The sequence below is a fragment of the Lepisosteus platostomus genome, chromosome 7 (assembly GCF_059453375.1).
Source record: "Lepisosteus platostomus isolate fLepPlt1 chromosome 7, fLepPlt1.hap1, whole genome shotgun sequence".
NCBI lineage: Eukaryota > Metazoa > Chordata > Actinopteri > Semionotiformes > Lepisosteidae > Lepisosteus > Lepisosteus platostomus.
This window is the reverse complement of record NC_142617.1, coordinates 37,713,160-37,731,289: the sequence shown is the minus strand read 5'-3', so window position 1 is coordinate 37,731,289 and position 18,130 is coordinate 37,713,160. Positions and strand designations below refer to the sequence as shown.

At 39.1% G+C, this 18,130-nt stretch overlaps 1 protein-coding gene across 2 annotated transcripts in view; it reads right to left on the bottom strand.

Annotated features, from left to right (window-relative positions):
• Positions 1 to 4,339: 4,339 nt before the first annotated feature.
• The window catches only part of LOC148658668 (hematopoietic progenitor cell antigen CD34-like), a 30,793-nt gene continuing 17,002 nt past the window's right edge, over positions 4,340 to 18,130 (bottom strand). The window contains exons 5-9 of one of the 2 annotated variants that reach the window (XM_088640140.1): positions 12,880 to 13,000; positions 12,597 to 12,655; positions 11,265 to 11,417; positions 9,073 to 9,164; positions 8,053 to 8,192 (exon numbers count right to left, since the gene is read on the bottom strand). In XM_088640140.1, coding sequence (XP_088496266.1) covers positions 9,111 to 9,164; positions 11,265 to 11,417; positions 12,597 to 12,655; positions 12,880 to 13,000 — 387 coding nt within the window. In that variant the 3' untranslated portion in view covers positions 8,053 to 8,192; positions 9,073 to 9,110. Of the gene's footprint in view, positions 8,193 to 9,072; positions 9,165 to 11,264; positions 11,418 to 12,596; positions 12,656 to 12,879; positions 13,001 to 18,130 lie in introns of both variants that reach the window. The other variant, XM_088640139.1, reaches the window with a different exon arrangement.

The window sequence follows — 18,130 nt, the reverse complement described above, 5'->3', positions numbered from 1 at the left end:
TATCCTGAAACTCGGATCAGACCTTCCCCCTTCTCTCAATGACAGACTCGTTTCCTTCTAATCCTCTCTATTCATTTGCAGGGTTTGACTTCACACCTATTTTCACCTCTCTCAACACCACCTGAGTGTCCACTCTGCTTCTCTCCTGCTCTCGCATCCACTCCACTCCCAGCTTTTGTTCTCCCATGCTTTAACAGCTACTGATTTTCCTCTTTCTCGCACCCAAAGAAGGCTCCACGGCCGAAATGTTGTTTCTTTTCTTCTCTTTTCAGCATGGAATAAAACTTTACTTTTTCCTTTAAAGTCCTAATTAATTAACTTAATTAAATCCTAATCAACCCCATATTAGAATGCGAAGAAACACCCTTCACTACTAATCTAATCAAATAGATAACTATCACCAACTGTGAGGCTATTTACAAAGATTGGAGGTTCTGTAGTGGCCTCTAGTGGCAGGATGAGAGTAATTGCAGCACTTTAGCAGGCCTGTCACACGTGTTTCTAAATGTATGATAGTGAAATTTACTCACTGGCATTCAGTATTCTGCAACCTCCTTTGGCTCTGATAACCTCAAAGAGATTGTTCGTGTTATCCTTTAGTAGGTGGTTATATTACTCATGATGAGAGATCTTCTAGGTTGCATGATTTGTGCTTGTATTCACTTTCTTGAGCTCATACCTTAAATATCCTACTACATACTGTGAAAACTAATCAACAACACTTGATCATTTAGCTTGATGTAGGCTTTGAGTAGCTTTCCTACTTATAAGTCCATTTGTGACCAGACGTGACTTTATAATAAATGGCACCAGTTTTTGGCTAAGATAACTCTGTAATTAATATGGCCCTCAATTCTTACAATACCAGGAGCTGACGATGCAAACTACTTCAAGAAGAAAAACAGATCCATAGCTACTGTTCAGAGAAGGATGACTCTCTTTTTCAACATGAGCGTCACCTTTCTGTGCCGATCATACTCATGGTGAGACTGTGGAGCTATTTAACATGGGAGTCCATTGTTGGTTGTCAGAATCATGTTTTTATGTTGCAGTGGAACTTTGCCACTGATTCCAGGTTCCTGAGGTCAGCTTCAAATAATTTTAAGATTCTTGTTTGCTACTCGTGGGTGTGTTATACTCCCAGACTGCACTATCACCATCTTATCAATTCAATTATTTCTATCAAACTGGTTTCCATTGTAAGAGATGGCCATGGAAAAAGCAATGCTGAAGCACTGCAGGATCCAACTAAAAGGAATTCTTAAGTGAAAAGCTCTCAAGCCTCAACCAAAAACAGAAGAAAAGTTAATATCACTTAGGAAGATCTCAAGAGAAAAATCTACAAAAGAGACATTTGGATCCTATAACTCAGTTTTATACAGTATATATGTTGTATGTCTCCTTTAGGCGATAGTAGTATATTTATATTCTTCATTGTGTGGGTGCCTGCTTGGTTTTGGAGGTTCCAGTTTTCTTTAATGTTTTAAAAAGTAAGAAGGATTGAAGGAATATATATCACTATATCACAGACAGCAAAGGCAAGATGGCTGATGTAACCTCCATGAACATTAGTTGTGTCCCATACTGAAGATGAATTCAATGACTTTATTTCAACTTTCCAAATTCTTATCTTTCAAAGTGTCTTTTAAGATTATTGTTTAAAATGTTGGTGATACACGACATTTTGCCCGATTGCGACTTTACGTGGGGAAATTGTGACACATTTGAATATTAAAAAAATGAATATTAAAGTAGAGATTGAACAAATATTAAGAGAAATAAATAATCCCATGTACTCATAAGAATGAAAAAAAATAATTTCCCATAAATGTCTATACAATATTTTCAGAATTCTGGCCCTAGAGTGTGTAATCCCTAATAAAACGCATAAGTCTCAGCGTGTCTCTTGATGGTTTTATGCTATTTAGATCAAATGAAATTCGACTCAGGGTGGTACTCGACCTTCTGGTTCACAGGGCTTTTTTATTTTTGGACAGCTTCTCTTCATACTTCCCTGAGATTAATTTATGACTGAAGAAATGTGAGAAAAACATGACGCGCCTCACAGCTGCAGAAACACAGGAGCACACCCTCAGTGCTGAAGAATAAAACCACAGCTTGACTGTGTTCATAATCTGTGACATCCCCTTTGACATAAGTGCTGTCAGTGGAGTGCCAAATAGACGCTGAGATCTTTGTTCCCCTCAAGTTCATCCTGTGGTCAGACTAACTTTTTGTAGGAGGTTAATATGATGAATTTAAATGTGTTTTGGGACTGCTGAAGGGATAAACTCCCTTTTTGTCTGGACCGTCTCTTAAAGTCATCTTTATTTATTTTTATTTCCCTGTATGAGCTAGTTCCTTACATTTATACAGTGTTATTCATATTGGTCATGGTATATATGAATATCAATTAGCAGAATCACATATCGTATCTAATCAAATCAAGCTTTGTACTTTTTCAGTTGGGATTCGGACATGGACACAGTACTGGATCAGCCGTAGTTTAGGTGATGAATTATTAATGTCTTCTGGCTCTGCATCACTTGATATTCTTCTCCATCTGAACTTCAGGGCAGTTTTTGATACTATCAGTTACAGCACCCTGCTGGATAACACAGAAAAGTATCTATGGGTCACTGGCACTTCCATTTGTTGGTTTGGCTCCTATTTAGCAAGGGCCAATTTATAAATACTGATTGTCACACAGTGACACAGGACGTTCCACAGGATTCTGTGCTGGGATCTGTACTGTTTTCTTATTTACATATTGTCTTTTTGTCAGATTATTCCCATTAATGGATTTGGGTTTTTACACTAAACTGGTGACAGATTTACTATTGCTGTAGTTGCTGCACTTTAAAGGTGTCTGATAATAAAATATAGATTTAACAGAGATTTCTTAAGCTAAACTGCTTAATGTTACACTCACAGGTTCTCAACATCATTTTCACAAAATTGGTAAGCTCGGTGCTGTGTTTGATGATGCTGAAATCAAAGTAAAGACAGAAATGAGAAACTTTAGTTTTCATTTGTAACCTTGTGTTGATATTTGAATTACCTGTTATTCCACCTCCATAACATGACTTGATTAAGACTCTTGCTCTGCCTGTCTGGTACTAAAATGTTGAGGCATGCTTTTAGGATAGTTAATCCTCTTCTTTATTTCAAGACTATTGTAGAGCCTTATCTACTTGGCTTTCCTGTAAGGCACTAAATTAAGTTGACTATATCCAGAGTCCTGCAGCTCATGTGCTAAGTGAACATACTTTGCTTTAGTACATAACTCTTATCCACTTTAAATTACACACCTGAAGGCTCCACAGCTGAAACGTTGCGTTTCATTCCTTACCTTTCAGCATGGAATGAACCTTTATCTGTTCCTTTGCAGCCTATGCAAGTGGGCTGAATGCACTTTAAATTTAAATTACACTTACTGCCTTTAGAAATTCAGAGCAGCCTTTAACGTTCTCTTGCTCACATACTGTATAAGGCACTGAACTCTCTAGCTCCAGATAATACGGATAAAGCTTCATGTCTCTGGAGCTTTTTGTGATTGTCTTAATTTATAGATTTATTATGGGTTCCTTGATCTGCACAATCCATTTCCTGTGTTCAACGGTTCTCCCTCCTTACACTTTTATGTACTGTTAAATAAAATGTGTTGTTCTAAAGCATTTTACACTGCTGCTTTCTCATCCATTATCATATGGGTGCTTATGAAAGTGACCAGAAAGCAATGTCTTCATTTTTTATATCAGGTTAGTATAGAAAACTTGGGTACAGCAGAGCAAGCACAGTATGAAGGTCTGCTGGAACATTCAACTCATGCTTATCTCCGGCCTTATCATCACCGTTATTTTGTTGTGCAGAGAATAACAGTGATTGTGTGGCTCCCAGTGGCCTTAAGAAAACATGTGCCAATAGCTTTTTGTATGACCCAGATACTGTAAGAAAGGAATGTGGGGAGGAAGGCATTGCCATTTGGGATTGATTTTCAACGTGTGTTTAAAAATCCAAATCTAAAGAACTTTGTATCTAATAGTCAGAATAGGAAACCAAATTTATTCCATGAGATGACTCTCCGATTTACTGTAAGACCTTAAAATCTGAAAAGCTTTCTTCAGCGTGACTAGTATGTCAGCTTTTTTGGGGTGAGGCACGTAGGGGCGCACAATTCCCAATTCTTTAATTTAGAACACTGAATCACAACACTTCATAAGCCATCAATGATACAATATTAAGATCCTATAATTAAAGTTTCTTTTGTGCAGGAGTTAATATGGTTAATACACTCTCATTCACCTGGAAAGCACAAGAAAAGACAGCACACAACCAGTCTTTTGATACTTGATGTAATGTTTGTTATGTTTACAAAACCACAAAATGCAGCTGTGTATTCTGGTGGGACTTTTTTTTTTAAACCTGTACAATAAATGAGAGACCCAGAAAAAAAGGCTTTCATTAACATACAATTGCTATTTCCATGCATACAGAAAATTTGTTTTATATTGGATGGATTCATTTGTTTTATTTACATATACAATATTTATGAAAAATATTAGCATTCATACAAAACTAATTTATTCCCAATATTTATTCCTATCCAATATTTTTTAAAAGACTGGCAGTAGCATTACAAGTTTTTTTTGGAATGTTATAAAAGAAACACACTTATGTACCCAGTTATGTCAAATCATCACCTTTTGTTGAAACAATTCCTGCATGCTTGCAAAAATACATCTCGATTTCCAGTTAAAAAGTCAGCTGCATTCACAATCTAGGAATACTGGGTACTGTTTCTCTGCTGCAACATCTCTGGGCCACCTGGTTTAAAGAATAACTTTTTACACTTTTGACACACTGCTGCAAAAAACATACATATATATATATACCAAAACTACGTTCTTAGAACATTAAATGACGATCTAATCACAACAGAAGCTTAAAATGATACCTTGGAAGTCAAGAGATCATTTTTATATTAATAATGACCCAGTCTGTGTAAGAGCCTCCTTTTTAAAGTAATTCAGCTAGCTAACTGACATGGAAAATTACCAAAGAGAGTGTGTTCAAAGATCAGCATTTGCATAAATGGAATGGCCCTTGCAACCTTAGAACCCGAGTACAGCATTCATCTATGAATCACCAAGTGATTTTTACTGATCCAGGAAGAGAAGGGTACATTATTAAGTAGGATATGGTACAAATTGTTAAAACAAAATTGTCATTGACTGAAGGCTTTGATAACATTCCCTATACCAAATGCACCAAAAAAGAAAAGGCAGATATGAATGGCCCTCTCAGAGTCATGCAATATCAGAATGACACACAGAGAACATCACTATCTGCCAAAAACACCAAACACAAAATGGAGCACCCACAAACAAATGATATACTTCGTGTAATGGCTCTGGGCATCGTACAGCACGTGGCCTGGTGGTAATGGTGAGTGCCTATTTTAATATGGCAGGACTCTGTAAACTGCTTGAATTGGTACTCAATATTAATGAGAAGTTTCATCCATCCATGCATGGAGCAAGAAGAAAGGTGGAGGAGTAGCTTTTTGTGTGAATCCACCACCATTTTATTTGTAATGCCTCCTCAATAAGGAATTCAAATAAACAAGTACAGCACAGACATCACTGGTACAAACACAGATGTACAGCTGTGTCATTTGCTGATTATGATTGGGATTAAATGAGGCACAAGTAAGTGATCATTGGTATGGACAGACCATGCAGCAGCAGCCCAGCGATTTTCTACAAACCTGTAAGATTGCTTTGTTACTATGTTTCTTTCCTCCAGTCATTGCTAATTCTGCTCTATTGTGTTGTCTAGCTAGAAGTGTATTAAAAGCAAATGGCTGGACAGCAAAGAATGAGCATAGTCCTTGTTTCACTAATACTCATTAATGGATTGTACTGGGTAACCATTGCAATTTTTGGTCAACACATGTTATCAATTACACATGTCGATCATCAATTGACACCTCCTGCATGTGACAGAATAAAACAGAAAAACATTCGGTGATTCCAAACGAAAAACAATCGAGCCCTTTGAAAAAAATGTGCTTGGCCAGTTGATTTTGTATAAGAAGCAGTGTGGGCTAAAAAGAGTTCTGCAACACAAAGAAGCTCGGTCTGAAGTCAAGACATTCATGCACATCACCTGCTGATCCACGTTCTGCACAAGTCCAAGGTCAATAGCCAACTTCACATTCACAAGTCAGGAAATTATTCATTCTGACTCTGCGGCCAGTGGCAAGCACAGTGTTTTTCCTTGAAATTATGGACGTGTTATAGTAAAAGACAGAATCTGAGAAAAACCACATTAATCTGACACTGCACATTGTACAATAATATGCTGAGTGAAAACGATTACGTCATTACACAAAATTACGAAACACAAAGTATAATGATAAAATAATCAGGTACAATGTCTGATAAGGGCACTGGTGATTCCAGCACATGTTTAAGGCTTCTGTTGCAGCAAGATACATGAGGGCAAGCTTGCTGAAAGAAATAACCAATTACATTGCTACTGTAGTTAGAGTTCGGATGGAGGCTTGTACTGGAATCTGTGTTCATCATATCAGGACATTGTGGGTCTTAGTAAGGCTGGCGGTAATGAAGTGGAGAATTATTTGGTTTTATCTCTTACAAGTGCCAAAATCATTGTAAGATAAGCACCATTAAGAACATTTATTACTCTTCCTCGACATTAATTCCCCAAAACATCACGTTGTCTGAATTTACAAGACTTGTAAAGTTTTAAAAAAGTGTGCGGCATTTAATTAGAAGAAGGAGTTGTAGAGGCTTGTAAACAGACTGCTTACTGATAGAACAAAATAACCAAACAACTGCAGTGTGTCTACTGTACTATATCTCAGATGCCAGAATGATTAGTTGACACACAACTATAACAGAATACAAAAATAAAATTTCATTTTTGTTACCATCAACTTCGTTTCAGCAAGAAAAGCTAATTTCTCAATACACCCACAGAAGAAAGGGAACAATATTTGAAAGGTGGGCAGTGACCTCTGCAATGTTTATGTCTGGATTGTCTGCCTCATACATTATCAGCTATTTGTTCTGGTAGGGGGAGCTGTAAGTCAGATAATTCCCAAAGCAAAGCGACTTCTCTTTCTCTGGGTGGGATGCCAGTCTATCACAGTGCCACAGACGTAGAGGGGACAACGGCCAAAGTAAAATAGGTAGGCAACCTTGCCTGAATAGCAGGAAAATGTACTTGAACGTATGGAGAACATCCAGACACAACACAGAGAAGTCTCCTAAGCTTGAATCGAGCCCAACACCTTAGATGCCAAAGTGAGAAAACAGTGCTGACAATTATAGTGCCTGTTTTCTGTTAATATGTGGCTTTAGCATTACTGAACCTTACAGTACGTATAATGTGTAATATAGTCCTCTACAGAGTGATGTTTTCCAAATGTAATTATTTTTATTCAAATGAGACTTGCTATGTTGCTGCTAATTCTAACAGAACATACAAAACAAATCTTAAATGAACTCAATCTGCTGATAAAGCCTTTTTTGAAGGACACTTGTGAAAAGTGTAAAGCACAAACAGTGTAACAGTTACACGTGTAATTCCAAAATGGAGTCTACTGCAGTGCTAAATCTGCAGTCTGAGTACAACATACAATTATTCTTCTGCAGTTAAATTGGCCTTCTTTTTTCCAGCATGCCAGTGCATACATTTCTTCACATTTTCTGTAGTAATATAGTTATTAGTTTGTTGTTTTATGGGTGGGTGGGTGGGGGTGGGGGTCACTCTTTGATTAAGTTCAATAGGTAGGCAGCAGCCAAGACAGTAAAGTAACGCCAATAAAAGAGAAACACATGACAGCTGAAAATTCTCCTGGTCTTGGACTACTGTGTCGGTCTTTGCTTTGTCCTTGTTAGTTTGCCTGTGAAAGAGATGGTGGTGTCCTGTCTGCGCCCAGGTTACAGCTCTGTGTCAGCTACAGGGGCTTGTTTGCTGGCTGAGTGGCCGTTGGTCGTGGCGGTAGGAGCCGTGGTACCAGGGGGAGGTGCCTGGTTCTTTGCCCCCTCAGGAGATTCTCCGTTGATGCTGGGTTTCTCTTGAGGTTCTGGGGGATTCAGTGGAGCCACTGACACCAGAGTGTTGCCCTGGTCCTCATCAGCCTGGTAGGGCTCCTCAGTCTGTGGGTACATAGGAACACATATTTCAATGCACTCAGTGAGACAGCTCTGTCCAGCATTACTTACAATGCAGGAAAGAGAGGATAGTGATACATAAGGTGTTGGTGATAGCTGAAATCTAAAAACAGCTGTATTTTAGAAGGGTGAATGCTTGTCATGTTTCATGCTAAAGTTGCTATGCCCAGGCGCTTTAGGACAACCTTGGGTACAAGAACATATTCTGCAATTAGAAAAGTAAATCTATGAGCAAGTCCTCAACTGTGTCCATAAAGGCCATGCTAAACACAACATGTGTACTAGTATTTTTTATTAATATAACAACCCAAGCATCTGAGAATAGAAACAGTATTGTGCTGGTTTTCATTTAATACAGATATAGCATCTATGGGCAGTTGTAAAGGAATGATATAATCTTTTCCAGGTGCTTTCAGTTTGGGTGTATCCAGTTAAAAGGGATTCTATTTATGATGCTGTAAACTGTATGGAAAACAGCTGTGTTTATTTGGAAAATAAACAAAAATCTAGGTGCACATGGTTGTTGTAGCACCTCCTTAACAGGACATTTTTGTATAAATGATTCTCTTTTGTCCATTGCCAGTTGTCATAATTATAAGACTGGAAAATAGATAACCAGCAAATCCTGAATTGCAGTTCTTCCTGTATCAGTGTATACACTAAAAGACAAGCTTCTCAACACAGAAGAGCTCACCTGTGGCAGTAACTGAAACAAGACTGTGAAAATAAGATCATGCTATAAGTGGCTTTGCACTTTAAAGGACCTTTGTCATTCCTTTGCTAATGAAGTGCTCCATCTTATCAATCTGTTAGTAACTGAGGCAGTCCCGAAACATAAACTTCACAATGCTTCAAGCCCACTTACTTCCAATACAGGGCTTAGCTTGGTAGAATCTGGTGGGATCAGTGAAGACTTTGCCCCAGCAAAACTCCCTCTTGGGGACCCCACATGAAAGGCTCAAGGGGAATAAAGGGTTAATCAATCAAAGTTCAAGGAAAAGAGAGGATGTGTCTGATCATGGGCTCATAGTGTGTGCACTGGCAGAACTGTAATCTAGCTGTACTTCTTTTCAGTTTTCAGTTTCTGAGAATGAATGCAGCCATAGGCAATTTTAAGGCAATCTCAAGCCCTACACAGCTGTGGAAAATTGATGTTTGCTAAAAAGTGCTGCTGTTTGACTGTAACTTAAGAATCATCATTAAGATGGAGCAGTTGAAAACTTTTAGATGACGCCCAAATCATGTTGCAGGTGCTGGACAAAAGTTTTCATTCATACTTCAAGGCTTCTTTATCATTGTTTCAATGTTTTTCCAATCAGCTAAGCAACCCTTCTAGCAGAAATCAACCACCGAAACGTCTTACGAAAAGCTGAAGGATGTTGAAGTTGAAGATTAACAATGCCTTTCCATCGCATGCGCCAACACATTTCCACTTCCTTTTTCACTGATTTCCCAGCACACACGTTCTTTTCATCTTAAACCATTTGCAGATGTATTGCTGGATCTCTTTCACAATCTCCTGCCGGGTCTCCTCATCCACCGGTGACAGGATGGCCACGCCCCTGTTATAGTGATCGGACGCATCGGGACCAGCTCGTTAGTGCAGCTCAACTCGCTGCTGCTGTGCCACCATCTTTTCAAACTTCCCTCTGCTTGCTCGCCAAAGAACTCCATGACTCGAGCTTGTATCTTTTCAACCAGTTTTGACTGTTTCTCTTCTGAGGCAGGGCTGAAGGCTCTTTCATGAGTTAGACTGGACAATCTGTTACGTTTCTGGCTCTTTCCAGCCTCAAAAAATAAAACAGTGTGGAAGCATCAATCTGTGGGGAAGTCCTGTCTCTGGCGTGTGATTTCTTTGGCTGACTCTTGCAACCAGCTTCCTTCAAGCGTGCTTCCTGTCATCTTCTGGAGGGTCTTCTTCATCAGGTGTTGTCTCCTTGGATCCACTTGGGTTCTTCTTTTGTCCACTTATGATCTGTGCTTCCTGCCAGAGATCAATGTAGTCTCTTTACCCTAAAAATGACTCTTGTTTGTGCTCCTATCTACATGTTTTGGGGTTTTTTGTTGCTATTCCAGGAAGACACCCATCACACCTTGGAGGACAGGAAAATTAAAATGATATTTTCTTTGTGATATAGTTATAGTTCCCATATTATTATAAATGTATAATATTTATAGTTGTATGTCCAAAATTCACCAGCCAGAATCCTGACCAGGTCTAGTGCAAGTGTTCACATTACTCCTGTTCTGGAGTCCCTGCACTGGCTTCCGGTCAAATTCCGTGTAAACTTTGAAATCCTCATGCTCACCTATAAGGCTCTGCATGGCTTGGCACCTCAGTACCTGTCTGAGCTATTATCGCCCTACTCCCCACCTCACAACCTCGGCTCTTCAAATTCTGCCCTCCTTACTGTCCCCCAAGCCCGTCTACATTGTATGTGTGACAGGGCCTTCTCCTGTTATGCCCCCAGGCTCTGGAACTCTTTGCCAAGGATATCAGAGACTCAAAACCCTCTTCTTCAGAAAAGCCTTTACTTAACTGGTTCCATTCTTCACCCCTCTGCTCTTCTTAGTACCACCATCCACGGTCTCCTCTATATATTGTTATTGTGTCTTATCTTGTGTATTCTCCTTATTTATTGTTGTATTCTTCTTATTTATTGTTATTGTCATCCTGTAAAGTGCTTTGAGAAGCCACCTTTAAAGGTGCTATATAAAATAAAGTTTATTATTATTATTATTATTATTATTATTATTATTATTATTATTATAAATGTTCACGATTTACATCCACATGCTTAAAACAAGGACTGAAGATTGTCAAAACACTTTCTTTTTAAAGCACAAAGGCATTTTCCTCTTTAAGAATGCAGGTAACTGAGAGCAATAAACTGATAAGTCTCACAGCCAGAACGAGAGGAAGTCAGTAAGAAAGAGAGCATTTCATTAGGATACAGAAAATGCCATGGGACAAAATGTAGTGAAAGGCAGACAATGTAAACCATCCTTTTAAGCATAAACATCTTAATTACAGCACTCTGTCTCTCAGACACTGACCAGCCTCATCCCTTTGGTGCTGTGGTTCTGTCGTGTTCTGTAGCAGTAACATCCGATGAGGAGGGCAGCCAGCAGCAGGCCAGCTAGCAACAAGGAGACCAGGACAGTGGGAGAGTGTGACCTCCATCTGGGCAAAGCCTTCACAATTCCCACCTATAGAAAGACAAATATATAAAGAGTTTAAAATGACATGGAATCAGTCAGCCTTATCATAGATTTCACTGTTATAAAAATGCATGTCTTCTGTCTGTCACTTTCTTACTTTCTCTCTCTGAGGATGAATATGAACTAACGTGTTTGAAACCTGAAGTCTGTATATCAATGTACATTTTGTCTTTATTTGCTATTTTTAAGGACTATTTAAAAGCATCCCTGAAGTTCAAGGAGAAGAAACATTGACAATCAATTCATGCAGTATGTGTTACACGCATATAATTGTAATGAAGAAATCCCTCTTGCATTCAAGATTTTATTGATTGTTTTTATTGACTGATTGAAGCAAGATGCATCACAATGCTTGGCTGTGGCTTTCTTTTGGATACACACTATGTTCATCTTTACAGTTGCAATCCACCATCAAATAGAATATTGGATTTTCAATTTGCTGTGGACTGATGGCTTGCAAGTTTACTTTAATCCAGGGTTAGATTTCTAAATCAGTGGTTGCTCTGGCTGCCAAAAAACTGAATCACGCAGGTGCTTGGCCTTTAGGTTACATGAGTCTTGCACAAAGTACTGTAATGGAAAGCAGATTTTAAAAACAGGTCATGTTGCTTTGGTGGGAGCATGTTGCTGTAGCAGAGGGGAAATGTATCACTTATTACCAGTAATACTATACTAATAATGGAAATTGCATGTTATTGGAAATTTAGTTTTTTGTGCAATAGCACAAAAAGAAAACAAGACATTGGAAGTACGGGGGGGCGGGGGTTTATAGCAGCCCAAGACATTCTGCACATGAAAACAGAAATTACTTCCAGCTGACTGGAACTGTTAGTGGCATTATGTCATGTGCCGCACAGTTACATCACTTGCTGGTTTCAAGAGACCAACAATGGGGAGCAGTTTGAGAACTTTCTCCTCCTGCTGCAAAAACAAATATGACAGTAATCTCAATAAATCTGCACAAATAACCACTTTCTGTAAAAGCTGTTTTGCTTCCGAATCGGAAGACTAGCCTTCACAATTGAGTAGCGTCATTAGAAACATGGGTAATCTTACCCATGCACACATGAGAATAAAGTCTCTAAGATAGGAACAGGTACACTTATTCAAGTTATGTTAGATATTTGAACATATATCTTGAATTCTCTTAGCTAAAAGCATACATACCTTATCAGCAATCTGTGGAGAATTAAATTCTTTGACCTTTTCATTGACGATAAGGGGATCTGCAAATCAGAACAATCAAGCATCACTTAAAAATAAAGACATTTCTCATTTCAAGCCAAGAGTGAAATATTCGAAAGGACGTGAACTTGATTAAGGATTAATCCTAAAACTGATTAATATTTCTCAACTCTTTAAAATTTATTACTTAAAACAGCATAATTGAATGATGCTTCCCCTCTAGGTGTTGAGCTCAATTAAAAATTCAGACATGCATCTGACAGACCTGTATATTCTGAGCTGGTGACAAGAGCTTCTTTGTTCTTTTCATCCACAGAGATTTGAAGATCGCACTTACGGCTACACAGTTCGTTAGTAATGGTTTCTATTTTTGTCTTGAGTGACTCCTGCAGGACAGGAAAAAAAAACATAATTAAGACCAGCTCAAGGGATCTGCACTGTGGCAGATGAAAGTAGTTTTATGTCATGTTATCTGTGTGTGAACTGGTCTGTTGTGTTTGCGTCCCACATCATACCAACAGGCTGTTAAAGTTCCCTACTACTCTCACAAAAAGTTTAAATAATTTTTTTGTATGATTTGTGAGCGTTTCACATCTAAAATTCTTAGCACAGCACTTCAAGTTCATGAGACTCAGTGATGCAGTGTTTTATTTTCCTTCCCAGATATTATCTCCTTGTATTTGTTTTGTTTGTGGTTACCAGGCAACCTTTTGTTCATTACCACCTCTTTCGTGATTTTGTAACGTTGAAGGCTTGCGTTTGGCCTGCCCTGACGCACGTGCACACACACAGTATGCAGACACACGTGTCTCTCCCACCTGAGGACTAGAGACGATGAGACGAAAGACACACATCTGAGCGTCTTAATCCACACTGGACAAGACCTGGGATCTGTACCAGCTCACCACACCCTCTGTCCTTCACTAAATGATGTCACCCAGTTGCACAATCCACAATCCAGAGAACAATCCTCACTTTATGTAATGTGATCCAATAAGACAATCAGAGGGGTCCCTACAGGCCTGTGTGTGCGTATACACAGGATCCCCATTAATACTGCCTGCAGCTGCCTTTTTATGACTCTCTCTTTCCTGAGCTTGCCAGAGACCTCAGAGTCTCCCAGCCCTTGCATGATGTCTGTTTCTCAGGAGCTGTACTGTACTTCAGACTTTTTCCTTCTTTCTCTCTTTCTGCCAGTTGCTTTGCACTGCCTTCCCTCTTTCTGCCAGCTGCTTTGCATTGACTGTCTTGAAGTCCAATGAGTACTGTAGGTACAGAGAGATATGTGGAAGTGTTCTTTAGCTGTGTGAAAAGCTGGTGCCCGTGCCCTCTCCGTGACTAATGACGTTAGCATGTAGGAATTGTTGTGGAAAAGAGATTTCGGCGCAGCCGGTGTACTTTGAAATCTTCCTGTGAGCTCTTGTACATATAAAGAGAGGTCGCTGCTTTTCTCATGGGAATGTGGGACAACCATTTTTAGAGGCTGCATTCCTGGATTTTTCTCATACTGAATTTTTCCACTCCATTCACTGGTTCACAGTTTATCTGATCTGTGCCACATATTTGCTTTTTGGGACAAAGTAATTTAACTGACGATTACAACACAGTTTTCTTGGCTAGTGCTACCATTCCTACTGTTCTCGTGTTTCCTCTCTTGCTGTTTCGTTTGACTTGTCACCTGTGTTTGTATATATATCACTGGGACGGAATTGCAGTAGGGTTCTCTTAAGTAATTTATACGGTGCATGCTGAAACTCTGAAAATAGCAACATTTTCAGTATGTCGATATACAAATGGAAGGATCCTTGTCTGTGATGGCATTGCAGAGCCCACACAGTTCTCAATACACCAGCATGGCTGTTTTAGGCCATGTCTGTGAGGACAAAGGGCTGACCTGCAAACACAATATTGGAAACACAAGCTAGATGAGGCTATTTAGCCTTGTATGTTTGCTAGTAGCTACTGTAATTGATGTGAGGATCATATTCCACTGTTTCTTAAATGAATTCAGAGATTCAGGATCAAGAACATGCCTAGATAGCATGTTCTGTCTTATATGTAAAATACTATAGGCTACTTCAGGATCCTATATTAGGGTTTTGCTGTATTTCTGTCTTACAGAAAGATATATACAGTACAGTATTTAATTGGGTTTGAGAAACACAGAACAACTCGTAGACTGACTCATCCTCTTCAGGTTGGCTAATGTATGCATATCTCTATTGGTGATATTGATTATTCTGAATGCTTTTATACAATGCATACTGAAGAGGCCAGTGCATAAGCCAACAGAGGTGAGCAGGGCAGTACAGCGCTACTGTAGCCGTTACAATCCACACTGATGGCTTGAATATCCCAGAATACTCTAAAAATAAAGCAGTTTGACTCCCCTCACTGGATACCTCAAAGAAACCACCTCTGCCTTTACTTTGTCATAGTCTCACTTTTTAAATGTAGAAGTGCATCAGAGAGGTACGTTTCAACTTTGAGGGTGTATTAATTTGTAGAAGCTCATTTATCTTTTCCTTCACATGAAGCCAAAGTGTGTGTCCTATTACTAAGATTCAAACATGTTTTTTTTCTGTATTGTTAACCTGATCAGATTGTTCTGACGCATGAGAAACTATGTACAGGGCAGATAAGGCATAATGTGGTATTCCCATTGTAAAATCCATCACTGTCCTCTAAGTTACAGTGTTGCTATTCCATTGTCTCTTTATTACCATCTTTCATCAGGAATTCCATTCCTGGATCCCAGAATGCTAAAATATGTCATTAATCATTATGGCTAAAGTAGATATTTGTGGCACATGCCTTATTTTCAAATTAAATAGCAAAAACCTCAAAAGGCATTATTTGTTCTCTCATTTGCAAATAACCAGATTTGCAAATGTAACAATAAAGGATTCCTGGGACACGATTTTACAGCTTACCGCTCTAGTGGCTTACATTTGACTACTGATTGAACTTTCATCCTGACACGGAAAGATGAATATTTATGTGTGTGTAAAAGCTACAGCAGAAAAAACAAGTAAGGTGATGCTTGTGCTGTAAAAACAAAACAGCACAAATGAACACATTGCCTATTTGGAGCTATAAAATATTCAGTGCTGTGGGAAAACTCTTGCATATCTGTTTTCAGTGTTTTGCTTGCGCCTTCCGATTTCAACCCTTTCCAATTGTAGTATCAGAAGATGTTTATAGACCGGGCAGGAAGTCAGACTTTTGTAGTGGATGCTAGAGAAGAAGGATGTTGAAGCGGCACTCTGGCTGTGAATTAAACATGTCACTTCCAAGTTCCTATTGTTTGCGAACAAGAGGGGTGACTGAAGGGTAAGAATGGGCTTTCCTGTTCTGGCAAAGGGACTGGAGAGCTATCTCAGGTGTTTTTAATCCTTTCTTTTTTTATTTTCATACCTCTGTCTCAGATTCATTATTGTCATAGTTTAGGCATTCTGGGTAAAAGACACGGCCTAAGCATAACACAGCTTAAAAGGCAATCAAATTCAAATTTGTTAAATTAACAAAATGTTTTTTTTTTCCCTTTTGGAAATTAACTCAAGAGACAAAAGTGGCAAAATGCATTTCTTTTACTGGAAGTAGTGTGGAAGACCTCACGAATTGTCACTTGAGGCATTTTAGGCCAAAGGTGAAACTTTTGAAAAATTAAAGTTGTTGAAAGTTTGTTGCATCTCTCTTCATGTCATGCACTTTCAATGCTAAAATTGAACTGCACATGAAAGAAATAGTTACTGTTGTTTTAAGAAGATGTAAAAAATGCATACAATGATATTGCTCTGTGCTTTGGTTTAGATTTGTAAATGGGCCTCATTTATAAAAGCTTCTCAATAAAGTGAAATGTGTCCATAGGCTTATTATCAGATACAGTGCACCTTAGAACCTTTTGTGAATGAAGCCCTATAATTACTAGAAATCCTGAGAATTTTTCAGCTGATATTCCTGCATACAAGAGTAAGGATCCTCTAACCTAATTCATCCGTTCAGGGCTCACACACCTGCTGGCTTTTGTTCCAACTGCGCCTCAATTAAATAATTGAACCTTTAATAGTCCCAATAATAGGTTTAATCTGCACAGTGTAATTGTTTTCAGTTCCTAGACATGAAGGAGATTCCCTTCTATTACACATCTTAACCTTGCAAAACCTATGAATATGAAAAAATCTTGTTGGATCAGAGTAGGCTCTCCTATTAAAGTAAAGAGCTCAGCTCCAATAAAAGACAGCAGGTGTGGGTCCACACGACCAGGATTGGGAGCCCCTGCTCTAACAACTATTCTTTTCTGTTGAGCTTGAGATAAAAAATGTCTCAATAGATGGACTGCTCATAAATCAACCATTACAGCCTACACTGTTTAATGTCACAGTGCATATTTCTATGCATATTATTTATAGTTTTATTTAGAAAATTTAGAAGCAAGTTCAACACAAGCCTTCACCAGCTAATTTAGTAAACCACTTCATCATACAACTGCTCTATGTGATGTAGTATTGAGATCCAGAGCTGTTAGCTTCCTTTACTTCATTGTGGAAGTCAATCATTAAAAACTGTCAACTGTTTTTAAGACTCAAAGCCCTGGCAAGGAGGTGGTTAGGATAGAATGAGACACAGGTGTGCTCGTATGCAGATTCATTTTCCATTTTTCATGCTGCCATCTCCACAGCACCTGACAGGTGAAATAGTGCTGATTGGACGAAGGCCGCATCCCTCCCTGATGTCACTGTAAGTCCACAGTTGCCCAGAAAGTCACGGGCGTAAGTGTTTACTAGATACCTGAGAGATTCCTGGTAAACTAATCTCAACCAACTGTGTGCCACAGCTTCAGGAGTCCTGTTCACAATTGGCTAGTGACATGATGAGTCAGGGGGCAGCAAGGTGGCACAGTGGTTAGCATTGCTGCTTTGGAGTGAGCAATGGGTACAGTTCCTGGCCTGGGGTGCCATCTGCATAGACTTTGTACTGTATGAATATCCTATTTTTGCATGAGGTTCCTCCCTTTGCTCTGGTCCAGTCCAGAAGACATAATGGTCGGTAAATTGGCTTCTGGGGAAAACTGACCCTGCGTAAGTGTGTACATGTCTGTGTCTGTGTGTGCCCTGAGATGGACTGACATCCTGTCCAGGGTGTACCCTGCCTTGTGCCCGCTGATTGCCAAGAAGGACTCCGGCACCTCTGTGACCTTGAAGTGGATAAAGCACTTAGAAAATGGATAGATGATGACTGAGGATTGAACAAGTGATGTCTAGATCATAGAGCTCCTCCACCTGTGCTCTGAATATGGGCCATTACTGGTTAAGCTGACAAACTTCCAGTCTCACTCCCATAAAACAGTAGCTCTCTCTCTTTCTCGCTAAACTGTGTACCACAAGACTAAGAGAGCATTGTTTCTGGGTTAAAATATTGGGCGCAATTTAGAGTGATTCTCTCAGTACAAGTGTTCACCTTCTCTAAACCTCAGGCATTTGTATATTTCTTAATTATTAATAACTGAGCTGCAA